Genomic DNA, 21,914 nt, shown 5'->3' with positions numbered 1-21,914 from the left:
TCTTGTCGCCCAGGCTGGAGTGCAATGGCGTGATCTTTGCTCACCACACGCAACCTCTGCCTCCAGGGTTCAAGTGATTCTCCTGCCTCAGCCTCCCTAGTAGCTGGGATACCATGCCTTGCTAATTTTTTTTTTTTTTTTTTAAGCAGAGACAGGGTTTCTCCATCTTGGTCAGACTGGTCTTGAACTCCCGACCTCAGGTGATCCGCCCGCCTCTGCCCCCCAAAGTGCTGGGATTACAGGTGTAAGCCACCACTCCCGGCCTTCTTGAATGTATCTTAATCATTTTTTTGCTTTTCAATTCTCCGTCAGTATGCCCATTTTCTTCTCTTCTTGCTACCATTTTTACTGAAAGAGGGAAAGAGAAAAAAGTGAGAAGGGCAGCTAAGAAGGTAACAGCGTAGGGAGGAAGGGAAGAAACAGAGAGAAAGGTCCCATCTGCTTGTGGATTAATGTGAAACTGAATAACTCAACTGCTAGAATCCTGGTTTGAGCGTCAAGATGTCTAAGGTCAAGTCCAATCCTTGTGTGACACTCTCAGTCTCGCCTCCTGGCAATTAAGTTTCCCCAGCTATAAACCCATACATTTACATCCACCAGATTCCCCGAAAGCACTTTGCCCTCATCAAAGAAGTCCGCCCAGGCCTCCAGAACCATCCCTTTACTCTCAACCAACATGGCGACTGTGGGTGACGTCAACTTCCGTCGCCCACACCCACCTCCCTTCCCCTAGGGGGCGGCGAACCTCAATGACGGCTTCGACTGGGGCGCATGCGCGGCGGTGGGGCTCGGCCCGCGGCGGCGGCGGCAAAGGGGCGGAGGGGTTCTCTGCCAGCAGTTGCCAAGCTGCTGCGGTCGTGGCGGGATGGTATAGCTGGGCCTGAGGGCGGGTGGCGGGGTGCGGGCGGGGGCGAGGCGGCCGGGAACGGCCGACGCCGCCTGACTGGCTTGGGAGCAGCGGTAGCAAGCTGAGGGGGCGTCGCCGCCGCCGGCCCCCGGCGCCGCCGCGGGAGGCCGCGCCCGCCATGGCGGCCCGGGCGGTACTGGACGAGTTCACGGCGCCAGCCGAGAAGGCGGAGCTGCTGGAGCAGAGCCGCGGCCGTATCGAGGGCCTATTCGGCGTAAACCTGGCCGTGCTCGGCGCGCTAGGGGCTGAGGAGCCGCTGCCCGCGCGCATCTGGCTGCAGCTCTGCGGGGCGCAGGAGGCGGTGCACAGCGCCAAGGTGAGTCTGGCCGCCGCCCCCGCGCGCCCGCGGCCTGGATCGGTCTGGGTCTCCGGGCGCCCGCTCCTCCCCGCCCCCGTCGTCCGCCGCGATGCGCCGGGGTTGGGAACGCAGTCTCGGGAGTCCGCGAACCTGCCTTCTCGGCTCGCGAGCCATGTGACCTTGGATAGCGGCTTGATCCCCGGAGCCTTAGTTTCCCCATTTGTAAAGTGGCGCTGACGAAAGTACCTACCTCAGAGGGCTGTTGCAAGGATGAAAGTGGGGGATGTGCATGAAGCGCGGGCATAGCTTGTGGCAACGGACCGGGCGCGCTGCGCATGTCGCCTGTTGTTATCTGTTCCCCGGCCACCAGGATGGTACGCAAGGCCTGGTGCTGGGCCCGCAGCCTCGTTATCCACCACCTAAGCCTTTATCCCCCAGCCCCGGGCCTCCACTACTGCAGTTCTGAGCCTTTTTGGGATCTCAGTTCCCCTTGAGAATCGGCAAAAAAACATTAATAGTAATAAAACGCTCGGAGAATGTCAGAAAGAAAGGATGTATGTTTATTTACCTATTTTTTTCTATTTGAGACAGGGTCTCACTCTGTCACCCACACTGGAGTGCAGTGTGGCGCGATCTCAGTTCACTGCAGCCTCGACTTTCCGGGCTCAAGTGATCCTCCCACCTGAGCCTCCCGAGGAGCTAAGACCGCAGGAGCGCGCCACCACGCCCAGCTCATTTTTGTTGTTGTTTATTTGTTTGTTTGTTTGTTTGTTTTGTAGTGACGAGATTTCACTATGTTGCCCGGGCAGGTCTCAAACTCCTGGACTCAAGTCATCCTCCCACCTCGGTCGCCCAAAGTGCTGGGACTACACGCGGGAGCCACCGCGCCTGGCCTGATATTTAATATGTAAAAAAACAGCATTATTCCTTGTATCGATATTACGTACAACTAACATTTACATAACGCTTATAGAACATCAGAGGTTACTTCAGAAGGAATTTGCAGCCCTTATGGCTTCTAATAAGGTAGATTTTATCCTCCCCACCACCACCCCGCTGTCTTTTTTTTTTTTTTTTAATTAACAGCTGGGGAAACTGAAACTCAAAGTGGTGACTCACCTTCTGCCTAAATCAGCATTTCAGACCTCTTCAGCACCTCTATCTACTTCCCTCCCTTTGCAAACCAAAAAGCAACACAGTATGTTCCTCCTCCTAGGTAACCAAGTTTTTCTAGGTTTTTCCATCTCCTAAGTAGGGCAGCAGGATTCAGACCTAAGGAGTTTGTTTCCAGAGCCTTCGTTCTCGATACTTGCCTTTCATACGATGAGCCCTGTCTGCGGGGTGGGCAGGAAGGGCCCTCTTTTTGCATCCTACTTGACAAATGTCAGTGTCCTTGAATCTGAGTAGTCATATCTCCTGATGTTCTTAGATTTAACAAAAAATCGTGAGTGTTTGCTTTAAACATGCTTAGAGGAGACAGGGCATTCAGCTGTATAGTTCTTCACAGCTTAACTTAAAACATTTTAGGCTGGGCGCGGTAGTTTACGCCTGTAATCCTAGCACTTTGGGAGGCCGAGGCGGGTGGATCAGGAGATCGAGACCGTCCTGGGTAACACGGTAAAAACCGTGTTCCTCTTGAGATTCGGAAAAAAACCATTAATAGTAATAAAACACTTGGAGAATGTCAGAAAGAAAGGATGTATGTTTACCTGTTTTTTTCTATTTGAGACAGGGTCTCACTCTGTCATCAACACTGGAGTGCAGTGGCGTCTCTACTAAAAATACAAAAAATTAGCCTGGCATGGTGGCACGCGCCTGTAGTCCCAGCTACTCAGGAGGCTGAGGCAGGAGAATCGCTTGAACCCGGAAGGCAGAGGTTGCTGTGAGCCGAGATCGCGCCACTGCACTCCAGTCTGGGCGACAGCGCCAGACTCCCTCTCAAAACAAAACAAAACAAAAAGCCAACATTGTAGATGTAGAACCAAGTTTGCTTTCCTGGGCTTAACTTTTTTAGTCAGTTGGATTGCAGACAGCTGGTCTAAGGCGCATTCCCCTTTGTCCATTCTTCCCAGGTATCCAATCTTCTGCACTTCTCAGGGCTTAAACGCTTGACATGATTAAGTCCTGCTTTTTCTTCTGAAAATCTCTTACTTGCATTCGTTCCTTTCCTTTCTATTGCGTTTGCTGCAGTTAAGACTTTCATTACTGTGTGTCCCTTCCCTTGCTCCATTGCCTTTATTCATTCATTGCTCCCTCCCTCCCTGGTTCAACTTGTATTAGAGTAATCCTCCTGCAAAAAGTCATTCTCCTGCCCTGGAACCTACTAGATCCTCCTGTCACCTGTCTCATTCAGCCTAAACTCCTCCTCTGACTTACAGAACGATTAATCCAACCCCACTTTATTTTTCCAATGTTCTGGTTTAGCACCTTTCAGCTTAAACCTCCACTGTAGTAGTCTCTGCCTTTGCTGTGCATTCTGCCTGCTCTGGGTTCTGCTTTTGCTCAAGATTCATCGCAAGCACGGAGAATGACTCCTTTGCTCTACAGAAGAGCCCTGCTGGTCCTGCCAGACCTTCCCAGTGCCAGTTTTCTTGGCTGTCCTTGCCACACAGTTCAGCCAAGCTGTCTGGGAAAGGTGTGTCTTACAGTTTCTTGCTAGTATGTGCTCCTGCTTGTTGATCTTTGTGATATGTATTACTCATAAGTCAACCCTCCCACTTGTAAGAAATTTTTTTTTTCTCCCCATGAGACTCATGGGTAAGAGTTGAACGCCACAATCAGGGCTTTTTTGTTCTGAATTTGTTTTGGAGTTTGTTTTACTTTCTTGAAGGAAGAGAAAACCATTATCTTGATTTTAAAAACTAAGAACAGGAAAGCAAATTTGATTCAATGTCTGTAATATTTTAAGTTAGGCTATGGAAGAGCAGCAGATTTAGAGGAAGGAAGATTTAGTGTAAAAAAGAGTTTTTCAGTTATAGTGTCTCTGCTCAAAATAAGATGAGGTGAAGTGTCTTGTGTCCCACCACGTGGTTTACTTGTGTTTTGCCTTTAAAATGTTAATTCACTGCTTTTTGCAAATGATAGAGTAGAGCAGAATGTAGAGCTTAGTTAGGTGGGCCGCCATTGACTGCAGAGGGGTGAAATGGAAACTGCTAGTTGACAGTGATAGTGCCCATGCAGGTTGAAAAACAGGCACTGACTCTGTACCAGTGGCCACTTTTGTTAAAGGGAAGATTTGTTGTAGGAAGCAGTACTTCAGCTGGCCTTTGAAGAGCCAGATATTCCCAGGTGCCTGACCTTCCAGAGGTGGTTGTGGAGCAAAGGCCCAGAAAACATGGAGTGTCATGGTAAACGGTATCCAGGTGCTCCTGTGAAAGATGAAGCCTGAGGTACCAAAATGTCAGGCTAAGGTCATTGGACCTTATTTAATAGAGAATTGGTGAGGATTTTGAGAAGCATGGAATCTTCCTGAAACAGAAGACCAACAGTGGAAGGAACATTGTTGCAAGTTAGCCTTGGGCATAAGGGGGGCAGGGGTGGCAAGGTTTTCACAGGGACAGGGCAGCTGTGTGGATGTGGTGATTTAGGGGTTGGTTTTAAGCCAGGTGGCAGGAGGGATGGTTAAGTTGTTTGACCTGTTGACTGGTGGGACTACCAGCTTGTCAACATTTAAGGAAAACTCTGGTGCCAGGGAGTGTACTGACGGTTACCCCTTGACCTCAAGGATCCCGTTGCCTCTTAGGGGAGACAGACATGGGGAAGATACAGTAAAGTGTGATACATATAACAACTGCAATGTGTGCAAGGTGTTTCTGTAACACAGGAATGGAAGGGTTGCTCTGCCAGCTGGTTTCCTAGGGAGCAGGGAGCTCCTGGCAGAGGGAAGAAGCTGTGTGCAATCACAGGGGCATGAAAGAGGGCAGTTGCGTCACACATCAAAGTGCTTGGGGCCTGCTGCAGAACATGGATTTTACCCTGCAGGTAGTCAGTGAAGAGTCATGGAAGAGTTAGGAGGACATGAGAGATTTACATTTCCACAAATGTCTCAGTGTTTACACCTCTGGGCTGGGGCTGTTCAGTGTGGTCTGTTGCTGGTTTTCAATAGTATGAGTACAGAAATTGAGAATAAGGGTTGAGCAACTTTTGTGCAATTTGGCATTAATACAGGGGCTAGAGAGGCAATGTCTAAGAGTGAGAAGAAGTCCTTATAAGAGGGCAGTGTCCATAGGGGGCCCAAAGAGAGGGGACTGATGTCAGTGCTGGAAGACATCTTGGAAACAAAGGAGTGTGAGGATTGAATTTCAGAGACGAAAGGGAGGTACTAGCCAGCTGTTGCCTCATTGGCAAATAGAGATTAAAGTGAAGAAACAGAGGTGGGACCCTCCCTGTGAAGCAGTGGTGGAAAGGGATGAGGTTGAGGAGACGAGTTAGAATTCTTCTTTTAGGCCAGGCGCAGTGGCTCATGCCTGTAATCCCAGCACTCTGGGAGGCTGAGGTGGTCTGATCACCTGAGGTCGGGAGTTCAAGACCAGCCTGACCAACATGGAGAAACCCTGTCTCTACTAACATTACAAAATTAGCTGGGTGGGGTGGCGCATGCCTGTAATCCCAGCTACTCAGGAGGCTGAGGCAGGAGAATTGCTTGAACCAGGGAGGTGGAGGTTGCAGTGAGCCAAGATCGCGCCATTGTACACCAGCCTGGGTAACAAGAGCAAACCGTCTCAAGAGAAAAAAAAGAACCCTTCTTTTAGATCAAAGAGCCACAAACTCAGAGTGCTTCCTGAGAACCAGGCAGGTAACCTGTGTAGGGAAGTGAGATGGTCGGGAGGAGGGACTGTGATGAAGGAAGGCACAGGGCCCTGTTGGAGAGGGCGGATTCCCATGTGTATCGCATTAGTCAGTTACACAGTGGGGCTCAGTGATGTCCAGTGTTCTCATTAAGAGAAGCAAGGAGTCCGGATTTAATTATATATAACATTGTATTTCTTTAAGTGGCCACTAATTTACATTTTTAAAATCATACACATCGAATTATATGAGTAAAATATTTTTAAACTACATATTCGAAAAAACAGTTATATATGCCAAACAAAACATGTCAGGGAACCTGAGCTTTGTTTTTATTTGTTTGTTTATTTATTTTTTTGACCTGAGCTTTAGACTGCCTTTTTGAGACAGGGTCTCCAGGCTAGAGTGCAGTGGTGTGATCTCAGCTCACTGAAACCTCTGCCTCCCAGGCTCAAGCGATCCTCTTAGCCTCCTGAGCAGCTGGGACTACAGGCATGTGCCACCATGCCCATGGTGTATTTTTGTATTTTTGGTAGAGATGGCATCTCACTATGCTGCCCTGGCTAATCTTGAATTCCCGGGCTCAAATGATCCTCCCACCTCAGGATCCCAAAGTGCTAGGATTACAGGCATGAGCCACCATGCCTAGCCCATATGTTTCTAATACTTGAAGAGGGCAGTTGAAGGCTCCAGTGGCGTACAGTACAGTCTCAGTGCTAGTTCATCCCCAGAGAGGGAGCGCAAGAGCTCCGAAACAGTGGGATGTGTTAGGTGCAGTGGAACTGCTGCAGACTGAAAACATAAAAAGGACTGGGATGAAGTAAAGACCAAGGAAGGTTAGATAGTATGAACTTACAGTGTCACTTGAGCCAGAAACTCTCAAGTAGGTAATGTTTTCCCCGACTCAAGAGGTTTGTGATGCCAGTACACAAGGATTGGAGGTAAGGGGGTCTGAAGTACAATAGAGCAAGGCACACTGGGGCCCAGGAAATATTTTTGAAGAGGTCAGCCTTGTTCAAGCTAGGACAGGGAAACAGATGAAAGCAGAAAGGGCGGAATGAGCCGCGAGGATTAAGGGAGGGACAAGACCTTTGACCCTGTGTCCTCTGAAACCCAGAGGGTCATGCACACAGGGAAATTAAGTATTGGAGAATTCTGGAGGTTGTAATCAGAGTAATTTCAGAGCTTGGAATCTTGGATGTAAAGGAATTCTGAGGATGACTCTGAGGGCCAGGGGGTGCCTCGGTAGTTGTGGGTGAGCTGCAAGTGTTCCATACATCTTAGAGAAGTGAGAAAATAGAGGAGATGGCAATGTGAAGTATCTGGAGCTAGTGCTATGCTGGGGTCACCGAAGTCCATAGCAAGAAACTGGGTGCTAACAGTCAGTGAAGCCTGGCTGGTTAACAGATAAAAGAAGTAATTGGAAGTAAATGGCACAGCTACTTGTTTGGGGTCTCCATGAACTTTTAAGGTGTGGAGTTTGCTGACCACAGCTGCCCATCAGTTGATGCTTAGCTTCAGGCATTACTTGATGGCAGTGAGTAGCCACCCAGAGGCCTAGCCAGTGCCCTAAACAGTACGAGCCTGGAGGACTTCAAGCAGAGTCCTGGGGAGGACTACTCAGTCTTAAAACGTTGAAGTTACAGTACACCCGTGAAACTCAGGCAGGCTACCACCCAGTCCATTTTTAATTTGTGAGAAAAAGAGAGGGTGTTTAAGAACAGCTAGTAATTGACCTTTTCCCAGTTTTACTTACGTTTTTATGGAGTAAGGTAAGAATGAAAATAAAAAAGTAATTAAAGTAGAAGTGGCCTAATGCAGTACTGACTTCAGAAGGTTCAAGTTGACCAGGTACTGTTTTACTACCCTTTCGGTTAGAAGAGCCTGGTACCTGGTTTCATCTGTGCGTGTGTGAGATAGGATTTGGTTCTGTCACCCGGCTGGAGAGCAATAGTGTAATTTCAGCTCCCTGCAGCCTTGCCCTCCCAGGCTCAAGTGATCCTCCCACATCAGCCTTCTGAGTAGCTGGGACTGTAGGCACGTGCCACCATGCTGGGCTTTTTTTTTTTTTTTTTTTTTTTTTAAAGAGATGGGGTTTCCTCATGTTGCCCAGGTGGGTTTCATGAATTCTTGAGCAGTTGATTTGTTCATGAAGGAAAGAATTCATAGATGTAATACAGGGTAGTGACATGGAGTTTCTGTTTTGATTTTACTAGGAAGAAGGTTGGTGGCCTTTTTGCACTTCCCAGAATATTTTTTACTCACCGTGGTTGTGAAGATCATCTTCTTAAGAAAGAGTGGTTTGTTCAGTCTCTTCTTAGGGCTAACATTTTGGGGTTATACCAGAATGTCGAAATAAGGGATACTGGTATTGCTTATGCTCGGGTCAGAAGTGATTGTCTGTAGCTTCCTCTTTCTTGTCCATTTCCCAGCCAGTATTGTAGGATTGTAATTAAATCAAGGACCACATCTTGTTCTGTGTTGGCTTTTTATGAAATTGATGTAATCATAGAAGGCTGGCAGTCTTGAGTTTCAAGAACAAAATTGTAGGGGGGATATCCTTACAGTAATTAATTTAAAAACTTTTTGTAAAATCAGTTTTTTGTTGTTGTGTTATTTTTGTTGTTGTAGTTGTTTGTTTTTTGTTTTTTGAGACAGGGTCTCACTCTGTCGCCCAGGCTGGAGTGCAGTGGCATGATCTCGGCTCACTGCAACCTCTGCCTTTTGGGTTCCAGTGATTCTCCCACCTCAGCCTCCTGGTTAGCTGGGAGTTCAGGCGTGCGCCACCATGCCCAGCTAATTTTTGTGTTTTTTGTTAGAGACAGGGTTTCACTATGTTGGCCAGGCTGATCTTGAACTTCTGACCTCAAGTGATCTGCCTGCCTTGGCCTCCCAGAGTGGTAGGATTACAGGCATGAGCCACTGCACCTGGCCAAAAATCAGTTTTTCATATGGAAACAACATAAAGGAATTTTTTTGGCTTAAACAAACTGAATTTAGCTGGGCTGGTGGCATGTGCTTGTAGTCCTAGCTACTTAGGAGGCTGAGGCAGTAGGATTGCTTGAGTCCAGTAGTTCCAAGTCTGTAGTGAGCCATGATTGTACCATTGTACTCCAGCCTGGGTAACAGCAAGATCTTGTCTCTTAAAGACAAAAAAAAAACACACAAAACAACAACTACAAAAAAACACCTTTTTTTAGAAAGATTCTGGTTTCATTCGGTCTTAGTGCTGACAGAATTAGTAATTTACATTACTTGATGAATAAGAGCTGTAGGAATAAATTCACGTCTGAAAGTATGAAAGTAATTTGTGATTATAGCATCTTTTGATTGAATTACCTACCAGTCTTCTGGGATCTTTATCCATTCTTGAATCAGCACTTTTTTTTTTTTTTAACTTTTTAAATGGTATTATTTTATGTGCAAATAATGAACAGATGTTGTACCCGTAAATTCTACTTTCCAAAAACAGGGGCGTTTAAAAGGAAAACTACATAATAACTTTTAAAAGGCACTGGGATTCCTCTGCTTCTAGATCATTGCTAGGCTAGAAAAATAAAGTTTGTTCTACCAGGAATAACAAGTTAGAACTGAGTATTCTCCAAAGTGGAAATTGAAGCATGTGGTGCCATTCCAGCCAAAGATTATTCAGTTCTAATTCCCAGCATCCACAACTACCTATCAGAACGGTTAAACCAGGTCAGAACAGTCCAGCATAATTCAGTTTCATCAAACAATGCCATTATGCTCTTCTAAGATGCAAATAAACCAAAACAGGAAATACTAAAATCAAAATAATATTTGACACTGTCATACAAACTGTTAGTTCCTTGTTGTATCTGCCTTTCCATAGGATGAATAAAGGGAATATTTGGCTGCAAATAATATTTTATTTTATATATCTCTAGCCATGATTTTTTTCATTAGTTATTATACAAATGCTGCCTAGTGCCATTATCCAATTGGCATAACCATTTATGTCCACAATTCACTTCTGTAGTTATAAGTAGAATTTTCATGATTTACATATCAGTGAAGATTTAACGCTGAGATGCAAGCTAACATCTGTAATATCTGATGTTTTGTAGATGGCAGTGTAGGAAAGATATATTTTAATCACTTCTCATTTAAGTGACCTTATGTAAAAAATAAATAATTTAGCAGTTCCAAGTATCCAAAGGGCATTTTCAAATGTACATAAAAGAAACGATTACAGAGATTTTTAAGAAGCATCTTTGATATCCGCATCCTCTTGTAACTGCTGTACTGTTTTCTCTTCCAACTGCTTCCCTTTGCCTGCAAGAGGGGCTCGGATAAGATGTATGTTTTGCTTGACTTCTTTGATATCCTGAACTTTCTGTAACTCTTTGTTTTTCTTCAATCTGTTCATTATAAATTTAGCTTGGCGTTTCTGTTTGATCTCTTCAACTCTCTTCATTGCTTCAATAGTTTTATTCCATAGCTTTCACTGGTATTTGATGGTTTCATTTCTATGTTTTTCATATCCAAATTAATTATCCACTGTAAGCTCTTCGCCACCTGCTTTCCGGAATGCTTTGGTCCATCTAACTTTGCGAGGATTGTGCTTTTTAAAGTTTTTATGAGATTTAGATTTACAGAATCCGAACACCTTGCAATTGTTGCAGATGAACATCATGCCATGGCCAGGGTAGATGGGCCTGAACAGAAATAACACTTCTCGATACACATGTTGGACCTGCATGGGTCCCCACCAACCAAATGCCAAGCTTGAGAAGAATCAGCATATTTAATTCACAGTATGTTTCATTCTTGACCCTGATATTTTTTAAATTAAGAAAATGAAATTGTTACTTTGTTATAATAGGTAGGTTAATGAAAATCGATATATCTCTATTAGGTAATGAATTTGCCTGCAATAATAGAAACCTATACAAAATAAGGGTTTTCTTTCATTTAAAAAGTCTAAAGCAGCAGTCCAAGAGTGAGTAATGATTACAAACTTTACCCTTATGGTCACAAAATGACCGCTGCAGCTCCAGCCATCAGGTCTCTCAAGAAGGAAGGATGGAAGAGGAGGTAACAGTTTTCTAGAAAACCCTAGCGGGTTTCTGCTTACTTCTAGTTGGCTGGAACTATATCATGTGACCACTAGTAGTAAAGCAAGCTATGAAATGTTCAGTTTTACCTAGGCACATCGGTACCCTGAACAAAATATGATTACATTATTTTCCATGTGTTTTAAAAATTTTAATTCCTAAAAAGTGAGCATACGCCTGTAATCCTAACACTTTGGGAGGCTGAGGTGGGCGGATCATGAGGTCAGGAGATCAAGACCATCGTGGTTAACACAGTGAAATCCCATCTCTACTAAAAATACCAAAAAAAAAAAAAAAAAAAAAAAAGTGAGCATATAGCAAGCATTCATTTAACTCATTTGTGAAGGAACCAGCTGGATTGGAAAACTGGTTCAAGGAGCATTAGAGGAAATGAGTATAGGTGCTGAAAAAACGGTATTAGAATAAGATTGCTAGATTTGGTTGCAAAACTGGTGAATGTCCTTGTGAGAATGTAGGAATAAGTGACTCAGTTTCTCCTGCTCACGCAGACTCTAACATGCTTCTGACACGAGATGTGTGGGAGTTTTCCCCTTAGCCTCTATTTTGCCAAAATTTGTGAAGAAACAACCATACCCCCATTAGCTCCTTAGGAATTCTGACATAGGTTTTAAAAACAGTTGCAGTTACTTGCTTAGGAGTCATCCCTGCTTAGTGCAACGGTAGTTGCAGCCCTGGTCCTGTGACCCCGGTATCAGATGGGGATGAGGGGTGGGGGCAGTGGGAATTGAAGTGATATTAGAAAGAAAGAAGAAATTATTGTTGTTAATCCAGTATGCCACTCAGATATACCAGTTCTCCAAGCTTGTACCCTAATTCCATCAACTTTACTTTCCTAACTTTAGCCTCTATTAGGACTTCATGAACAGGTTTTGGTTTTACAATACTAGGTAGGGGAAGTGTTTCCCCACCAGACGTAACATCCGTTTCCATAAAGCATTCAAGTAAAGGAGATACAACTTTTTAACTTAAAGCCTGTTTATTACTATTCCAGTTTATATAATCCTGTCAACGCTTACCTTTTCATATTCTCCCAATCTAGTATCCCTAGTTGGGGCTTTCTTCGCCATTGGATCATAGGACTCCTTATATCAAGGAGTTTCAGGGATTTATCTTCACCACCCCTGAAGGTTTTAACCACTTGTGTGCAGAGGCTCTGAGTCCCCGGCCACAGGGTAAGCAAAGGGACCCTTGTGCTTTATCAATTTTGCCTTGATTAATCTCCCTAGGCAATTTCAGGTCAGATTTCTCATTGTAATCTTTGCCTTCTGACTTTAAATTTCTCCAACGTGGGACAAATTGAGGGACCAAGAGGGGCTCCCTTAGACCTACCTTATTTTTCAGTAATGTTGTATTAAATCTTTTAGTCTCATTAATTTCATTTTATTCATGCCATTTCTTAATAACCACCCTGCTGAGAGGAGTCCTATGACTCTCCACCTTCTTTTCCTTTTTTGTATCACCCCTATCAATGATTTTTTACTCACCTTGTTAATGATCCCGTAAAAATTTTCCTGGAAGGAGTCTTTTGACTCTCCTCCCTGCCTTTTGCCATTCTTTTGTTAATTAATGTTTTTATTCATGTCTGTAAGACCTAATGAAGCTAAGGAAGCAACCTGACATGGCTTCCTCAATTTTCTGGTTTTGCAGCAGTAAGGTTATGTGAGGGGTTCCACCCTAAAGGACACCCTTAAGCACAGCACTTACCAATTTCCTGAGAAAAACATCTTAAGCAATTCTTAAAAGACCTGGGAAGCAGGCATATTTGCTGAACGAGTGTCCCAGTCACTTTAAAGCCAGTCCCATAAGGCATGCACATCAGTTGCTTTGTCTGGGATGTTCCACTTGGCATTTATAGAGGGAGTTGGGTAGTCCCCCTTCTCAGGGGAGCCTTTTATCTAGTCCACCAGCCTGGCTGTTTGCTCAGGAATAACCATGTTTGTCTGGATCATGTATAGCCATGTAATTGTTCCATTGTGAGCCGTGCATTCTGCATCCACCAAAACTTTTCTCCACTTTGCAGCGTTATACAGAAGCTTATGCATGCATAGATTTGTTGCCTCATGTCCACAGCAAGTCAATATGCACAGACACTGGGTTGCAGTAGAAAAAGAGGTTTATTTGTAGGGCCACTAAATGACGAGACATGAGGAAACCTCAACTCTGACTCCCTAAGGGGTTTGGGGCGTTAGGGTGTTTTAAAGGTTTTGAAGTGGGCCAAAGTGGAGAGATCATTCATTGGTTAGAGTGCAGGGTGAAGTCATGGGACAGGTTGAAGAAGAAGCTGTATTCTCATGCTGATTCTATTCCTCTCTGGGGATGGTCAAACCAGTTAGCATTAGCTGTTCTGCTGGAATTTGACATCTGAAAAACATCCTAAGCAATTCTTAAAAACCTTATGATTCTAAGGTCAGAAATTTTATCTATAGGAAAATAGGGATGCAAATTTTCAGTGTCTACTGCTACATGACTTTCGGTTACAAGGAAGTAGGTCTGAGTTCAGCTTCATTAACGCTTAATTATAACTATCTTTCTGCCCAGAATTCTTGTTAATCCTGTGAGGACAGCTTCATATACCCTAAATTCAGAATCTGTCTTAGTAATGGCTTTTCAGGAGGTTGATACCAATGTATCTGCCCAGCGGGTTCACCTTGCCCTCTGCCTAAACAGAGCTGATTTATCAAGATGGGAATTGCAATGGAGAAAGAGTAATTCACGCAGAGCTGGAGACTGGAGTTCTATTACTACTCAAATCAGTTTCTCCACATTTGGGGATCAGAGTTTTTAAAGATAATTTGGCGGGTAGGGGCTTGGGAAGTGGGGAGTGCTGATTGGTCAGGCTGAAGATGGGGTTGAGTCAGATTGTGGGACTGGGTGGTGTCAGCTGATCCATTGATAGCAGAGTCTGGAAAATATCTCAACCACTGATCTTAGTAATGTTGTCCCCAGGAGCAATTTGGTGAAGTTCAGACTCTTGGAGCCAGAAGCTGTATGACCCCTAAACCATCATTTCTAATCTTGTAGCTAATTTGTTAGTCCTGCAAAGGCAGACTGGTCCCCAGGCAAGAAGGGGGTCTTTTCGGGAAAGGGCTATTACCAGTTTTGTTTCAGAGTCAAACCATAAACTGAATTCCTTGCCAAGGTTAGTTCCAGCCTACGTCCAGGAGTGAGCAAGGACAGCTCAAATGTTAGAAGCAAGATGGAGTCGGTCAAGTCTGATCTCTTTCACTGTCATAATTTCCTCAGTTACAGTTTTTGCAAAGGCGGTTTCAATCCTTCCCTTTGGGTTTAACAGCACCTTATTCTTAAGGTGTGGGCTATGAAGTTGGGAAAGGGCCGTCAGTCACTCTGCCTTCTTTCTCCTAACCGGGAGTAGTGGGGGAAGGTGTTGACCCCAAAGTGAGAGGAGTGGAACTGCTTTGCATCTGTCTTGAGTGTACTCACACAGGCCAGGCTGAGATTCCAAGGCTTCATGACAAAGGTGTTAGTATTCTCATCTATGGTTTTAGTACAGCATTTAAGCGGACAGTGTACTATAAATACTGAGTTCTAGGGTAAAGAGTGCAAATTCCAGTTTTAAAAGTAAAGATTTGAAAGCATTAGCTTGGGGCATTGTGGCTCACCAAAATCTAAATTGCAAAGGAAAAAAAGTAAAATAAAAACTCAAAAACAATAACAGGCATACTATAGTTTTTGAAACACAATTTTTCTCTCCCAGTCCTTATTTTTATTAGCAACAAATCATGATAGGACTGATTTGTTTGCAAAATAAACTTTAGTTATTATACTTGGCCTGATTTATTCCATAGAACACAGCAAGAATAATTATTTCTCACATAGGCCTTTTAATTGGCTTTGATGGAATTCAGTTCCATAAGGAACCTCAGTTAAGACTTTTTTAAAGCCAAGCCCATCCATGAGTTTATACCCTCAGATAGCTATGAGTTGGGTAAATTCCTCTCCTCTTGAGGTCCCAAGATAACTTGGGGCTCCTGGGCCTGTCAGAAAGTGACATTCTTTACTTACCACAGGTCAGAAACCCTGTACAGGTACTGTGTCAACAAGGTGTGAGGTCAGTTTTCCCAAGGGGCTTTTATTGGCTCTACAAGTCAAGTTTGATTCCTTAAAGGAAAGCACGCCATTCCAGTCAAAGCCTTGGTAAAATAACCAGTTTCTCCAATTGTGTCCTGTTAGAAAAGAAAACATTCTTATTGCACTTATGTAAGTAACTGTATCGCCATAAGTTAAAAATACAAATAGTTTCCAAATTCTGGAGAAACTTTTGAGACAGAGTCTCACTGTGTTGCCCAGGCTGGAGTGCAGCGGCAAGATCTCGACTCACTACAACCTCTGCGCCCTGGGTTCAAGAAATTCTCCTGCCTCCCTAATAGCTGGAATTATAGTCCTGCACTACAATGCCTGGCTGATTTTTGTACCTTTAGTAGAGATGGGGTTTTTGCCATGTTGGCCAGGCTGGTCTCGAACTCCTGGCCTTAAGTGATCTGCCCGCCTCAGCCTCCCAAAGTGCTGGGATTACAGGCGTGAGCCACCACGCTTGGCTCTGAAAAAACAAAAAGGATCAACTTTTTAAGCAAAAAAAGTGAAGAAAAAGATTACTTCAGTTTTCTGTTCGGTCCATTCAGTTAACTCCTGTTCTGCTTGATATTCATGAATATTTTAGCTATCCCTGAGAGTCCTGAAAGTTTTTTTTTATTTTAATGTCACAGTCTCCAGCATTATTAGAAACTTGCATTCAAGGGCACCTGTCGAAGTTTTATAGCTAATTATAAAACCGTTTTCTAAAGAGGATCAAAACAAGACAATTGTCTGTGGATGAAAAAACATTTTAGGGCAGCCACAGTCAACGACACAATTGATAAGGAAATTTGTTACCTCTGTGGCACACAATAATTAACATAACAATTGTAATATTATTGATAACATATAGTGAGGCATATCAGAATTATAGGAATCTCATACAGTTTTACAACACATATTAATAACATATTTATATGAGTATAACCCAAAGAGAATTAAATACCATTTTATATTTGACAGTGTTTCCTTTGTTGAAAACACTGGATATCAGAAGGGCACAGTGGCTCATACTTACAATCCCAGCACTTTGGGAGGTCGAGGCGGGCAGTTCACTTGAGGCCAGGAGTTGGAGACCAGACTGGCCAACATGGTGAAACCCCGTCTGTACCAAAAAATACAAAAATTAGCTGGGTGTGGTGGTGTACGCCTATAATCCCAAATACTTGGGAAGCTGAGGCATGAGAATTGCTTGAACCCAGGAGGCAGAGGTTGCAGTGAGCCAAGATTGTGCCACTGCACTCCAGCCTGGGCAACAGAGCAAGACCTTGTCTCAAAAAAACAGCACTGGATATTCACAAAGTAGAATCCCAGGTCACCATAAGTCATTCGTTTAACCAAAATGATAACTCACAAATTTTAAAACAGGAAAAACCTTTACTCTGGTAGAAAGGAGACTCAGCTTTCCAAATAATAAAATCCAGTGAAGATGGCATGATGCCAACTGAATTTGTCTTTTCTCTCCAAACTGCCCCCTGCCTTTTTTGTAGTTTACTTAAAAGGCAAACAAAAACCTTTTGTTATCTTTTAATGTTACATAAAAATTCTTTTCAAAAGAGAAAACCAGATTTAATGTTTGCATTAGTGCATCTTTAAAATGCTAACGCTAGGTGATTTTGTTGTTGTTGTTTGTTTGTTTGTTTGTTTTTGAGACAGAGTCTTGCTCTGTTGCCTAGGCTGGAGGGCAGTGGCACAATCTCAGCTCACTGCAACCTCCGCCTACCGGGTTCAAGCAACTCTTTTGTCTCAGCCTCCTGAATAGCTGGCACTACAGGTGCTGCCACCACACCCGGCTAATTTTTAGTAGAGATGGTGTTTCACCATATTGGTCAGGCTAGTCTCAAACTCCTGACCTCAGGTGCTATCTGCCTGCCACAGCCTCCCAAAGTGCTGGGATTACAGGCATGAGCCACCATGCCTAGCCTAAATTTAGTTTAATAGCATTTTACAAATCTATTCAGTTTTAATTAGTTTGACCATAAGGTAAGATTCTTATAAACCTTTTATAACCCTTTACAATATTTTTTTTGTTAAAGAGCAGAACAGTGTTTTAGGAAAACTCCGTTGCACTTTTATTCCAATGTTCAATTTATGGAAAAACAGAATAACACCTCTTTAGCCAATATGTTTACACACATTAATTTTTTATAAACCTTTCACAACTCGTTTAAACCTTTAGATTTTTCCTTCCTCACTTAACACAATCCTTTAACCCTCTAAACTTAGGCAAGAAATTCATATGCCCATGCCTTCTTAATATCTTTTACCAGAAGTACATTCTACTTTCCTTACACACCTTGTACGTAGAACTGTTTCTTCAGTAGTCTCAAATACATGTTATGCTGTTAACTGTTAGCAACTTTTACTTTCAGTGAAAAACGTGGTTAGTAAACAATTGTAATTATGTACCAGGTGTGGAGCCTAGGACAGACACCAGTCAGAAGTGCAGATAAGATCTGACTTTCCAGCATAGCCAGGGGACTTGGCTAACTCCACATGTCCCCAGACTTTACCTAGCTGTAAAGTAGGCAGGTTGTAAAGTCATAGTGGCAGTTCATGAAGTATTTAGGAGACCTAATAACCTTTAAATTGTACAACATTTCTTGCATAAATTCCCTTTCATGAATCCTTTCATGACTTAGACCATCTATGACATACTTGGACTTTCTGACTTGTCCTAACCATCCCATCTTTAAACAACCAGTCTTTTAACTTTAGGACAAAAATTTACCATACAGGATTCTTTTATATAAAATACTTTCTTTATGGGGGCTACTTTCACATGTCCCCAGGCCTTACCTAGAATGTAATGGCTCCGAGGTTAGGTATATTGAACAATTTTCAAAAGTTAAAGAAGCAGTTTATGACCTTAGAGCATTTAGCAAACCTAATATTTGATCTAATTTAGACGAAACGTCCAAATTTGGAAGATACTTTTATTTACCAGTAATCTTTAAAACTGTTTATTACCAAAAGATTACTAAAGTTATATGAACTAAAGGGCATTAGTTTTAGTTTTTCTGACAAAATGTCTGATTTAAGTGCTTATTTTTCTCTAAGCTAGTTAATGAGAGCTCTTTTATATAAACATCACATACAACACATACACAGACAGAATATCCAGTAGTTGTAACATTTTTCATTTGCCAGTTTCTTAAGTTGGATTACTGGCTTCAGGGCAGAACCCTTCAAGAAACAAGGCTAAGAAAGCATGCAGTTCCTAGGGCCTAAAAAGCAGGCACAGCTGGAAAGCAAAAACATTCTCAAAATTAAGGGTCCCATTTTTATATTGCATCCCGGATTTTCAAAAGGGAAATGCTGTTGGAGAAGATGGTGCAATGTTTTTACCATGCATTTAATTGCCTGACAACCCAAACCCAGTCAGCCCATTTTATTTTGTTTTTGTTTTTATTTTTGTTTTTTTGTGATGGAATCTTGCCCTGTCACCCAGGCTAGAGTGCAGTGGTGTGACCTTGGCTCATTGCAACCTTCACCTCCCGGCAATCAGCCCATTTTGTAATTAGACCATGCCCCATGGGAGTCTCATCTCTCATTAGAGGGTGGGGATTTTTCCTCCTTACCTTCCAGGTGGCCAAGAGCATGCTTTTTTGATTAAAGCATACAGTGAGCCAAGTATCCCTCCATAACTGTTATTAGCCATCCCTTAAAGTATATTTTGTACCTAGTTATTACACACCAAGACTAAAACCTCTCTCATAATGCAGAGTAATTTCTGATACCCCCAAAACTTGGAAAAAAAAAAAAAGAATGTCAGGTAACATAATGTAAAGCTGAACAGAGCCTTAGATTTTGAGAGCAATCTATCCATTTTCAACTCATGGGGTTCCGTGAGGAAAACAGATTTTGGGTTTTTTTTTCCCAAAATGGAAGCTGTTAGAAATTATAGAAATTATCTTAAGTTCTCTCATGTGGGTATCAGGAGGGCAAAGTAGAGAAATAATTCAGTTGACTGAGAAGAAAAAAACTTTTTCTCAAAAACAACCAATATCCAAGAAGAAAAGAAAAAATCAAGGCATTTTAAAATATATATAGCTTGGATATCCATTTTTAATTAAGTTGATTTTAACCATAGAGCTCTTTTTAAAATTTTTTTTAAAAAATCTCTTATTGTCAGACTCTAGCCAGGACAGTCAATATTTCTGGCTTTTGAACTTTGCCACAGCTAACTTCCCATGTGAAATTAATAAATTTTAGCTAAGGTTATAACTTAACCATGGACCCATAAGGTGTTTCAGAGAGATGGTAAGCAGCTTCCTTTTACAAGATTTAGAATCTTCCCAAGGGTAGCTTGGAGAAAGAAAAATTTAAGACAGGAAATCAGAAGCTAGCCATTGGAGTGGGGGTAGGACCCTCAAAAAGTGGCAAAGTTACTGCAAATAACCAGAAAGGAATCATTTCCGAAGCCAAGAATTCAACCGGGGCTGCCCCTGTCAAAAGACAAAAGCCTTGTCTACTGAGTTACAACATTCAGTAGATTCTATTGCTCTTCCCAGAAGGTGCCTAGAGGAGCCAATTTCAAGCTCACAAAGGCTTTTAACTGCTCAAGATAATTTTTGACTTCTGTCAGTAGTTCCTTCAGAGATCGCCACCATATACAAAGACAAAACAAACAGAAGGGCTTCCAAATCAAGATCCCTAACCAAGAATTCCAGAGTACCCCTTCCAAACTATCCTCCTATTCTCTGTCTGAGAAATCTCCCCTAAATCTTCTGGATTGAGGAGAAGTCTCCCTAACTAAGACTCTTCCTACTAATTAGGGAGAGCCAACTGAGACCCCAAAGGAGCCGAACCAAGACAGACACTCCATGGTGGAGCTGCAGACACATACCACACCATGGGGCTACAGAACCATTTGGGAGAAGGAAGGAACTGTGGCAGCACCTAGGATACTCACTGAACCAGACACCCCATAATGGGGCTACAGACAGGCAGTCTGTGATAGGGCTACAGTTGTTGGACATCTCCCCAGGATTGTTTATCCATTGCGATTAAATTCATGCACATTGGGTTGGCAGTGCCCCGTCAGTAGAGATGGTGTCAGAGTCAGCTGCCCGTCTGAAAGAACTAGGCAGCCACTTGGGCTGGCCTCTGGATCCATTGCCAGAGGGGTGCTACCAAACCACAGGCAGGTAGCCACAAGAGCAATCCCGGACAAGCCTCCAAATTCATAACCGCCTAACAGGTTCACCTTGCCCTCTGCCTAGACAGAGCCAATGTATCAAGACGGTAATTGCAGGAGAAAGAGTAATTTACACACAGCTGGCTGTGTGAAAGACTGGAGTTTTATTATTACTCAAATCCCTCTCCCCCAGCATTCAGGGATCGGTTTTTAAAGATAATTTGGCAGGTAAGGGCTTCGGAAGTGGGGAGTGCTGATTGGTCAGGTTGGAGATGGAATCATGGGGGTAAAAGTGAGGTTTTCTTGCTGTCTTCTGTTCCTGGGTGGTATGGCAGAATTGGTTGAGCCAGATTATGGGTTTGGGTGGTATCAGCTGATCCATTGAGTGCAGAGTCTGCGAAATATCTCAATCACTGATCTTAGGTTTTACAATAGTGATGTTATCCCCAGGAGCAATTTGGGGAGGTTCAGACTCTTGGAGCCGGAAGCTGTATGGCTCCTAAACCGTCATATCTAATCTTGTAGCTAATTTGTTAGTCCTGCAAAGGCAGACAGGTCCCCAGGCAAGAAGGGGATCTTTCCAAGAAAGGGCTGCTATCAGTTTTGTTTCACAGTCAAACCGTAAACTGAATTCCTTCCCAAGGTTATTTCGACCTACACCCAGGAATGAACAAGGACAGCTCAAAGGTTAGAATCAAGATGGAGTCGATTAGGTCTGATCTCTTTCACTGTCATAATTTCCTCAGTTATAATTTTTGCAAAAGTGGTTTCACCAGTCTACAAAGCAAATTCCTTTGGCAGGTTCTATACCCTTGTAGGGATCGAGGGAAGAGTTCCCCAGGTTGTTTTGTGATTATGAGTGATGGGCTATAAATCGATTTTCTCACAACTCACTCCATGGGTTTTATTAATTAGCTAAGCAGCTCAAAGAACCCCAGGGAAGACATTTACTGGTTAATTGTAAAGGCTATTACAAAGGTTACAGATGAAGCGATGCATAGGGGAAGGTATGAGGGAAAGGGCTTAGAGCTTCCATACCCTCTCCAGGAATGGCACCCTCCAGGATAGGTATTAGCTATCCTGAAACTCTCCAAAGCCAGTCCATTTGGGTTTTTATGGAAACCTCGTTACATAGGCGTGATTGATTAAATCGTTGGCACTGATGATCAAACTAACCTTCAGCCCCTCTCCCCTCCCGGGAGGTTGGAAGTAGAGCAGAAATCTCAACCCTGTCATCCTACTTTGGTCTCTCTGCTGACCAACCCCATCCTGAAGCTACCTGTGGATGCCAGTCATAGTTGAACTCATTAGCATATAAAAAAACTATCACTTTGAAATTCTAAGAATTTTAAAAGTTGTATGCCAGGAAATATATATTTCACAGTATCACAGTCTTACAAGATAATGAAACCATGATATTTGGGATTGTCTTTTATGCCAGACAGAAATCATCTGTATCTATACTGGACAAAAATCTACAAGTTATAATGTAATTTCACAGATTCTGGATATTATTTAATATAAATATGTCAAGCAAAAAAATACATTCTCCTAGGATGTACATTGGCAAACTTTTTCTGTGAAGAGCCA

The 21,914-nt window shown here is 43.1% G+C and overlaps 1 protein-coding gene and 1 pseudogene across 3 annotated transcripts in view; one reads left to right on the top strand and one right to left on the bottom strand.

Moving 5' to 3' along the window:
• Positions 1-21,914, top strand: part of LOC105492236 (NEDD4 binding protein 1) — an 85,850-nt gene that overhangs the window by 10,548 nt on the left and 53,388 nt on the right. The window contains exon 1 of one of the 3 annotated variants that reach the window (XM_011759267.2): positions 817-1,223. The exons of 1 other annotated variant lie outside the window; for it this stretch is intronic. In XM_011759267.2, coding sequence (XP_011757569.2) covers positions 1,026-1,223 — 198 coding nt within the window. In that variant the 5' untranslated portion in view covers positions 817-1,025. Of the gene's footprint in view, positions 1-816; positions 1,224-21,914 lie in introns of those variants that run through there. One more of the 3 variants, XM_071084502.1, reaches the window with a different exon arrangement.
• LOC112428547 (probable ribosome biogenesis protein RLP24 pseudogene) lies at positions 10,216-10,703 on the bottom strand (annotated as a pseudogene).

The sequence above is a fragment of the Macaca nemestrina genome, chromosome 18, assembly GCF_043159975.1.
Source record: "Macaca nemestrina isolate mMacNem1 chromosome 18, mMacNem.hap1, whole genome shotgun sequence".
Classification (NCBI taxonomy): Eukaryota; Metazoa; Chordata; class Mammalia; order Primates; family Cercopithecidae; genus Macaca; species Macaca nemestrina.
This window is presented reverse-complemented; position numbering and strand designations above follow the sequence as displayed.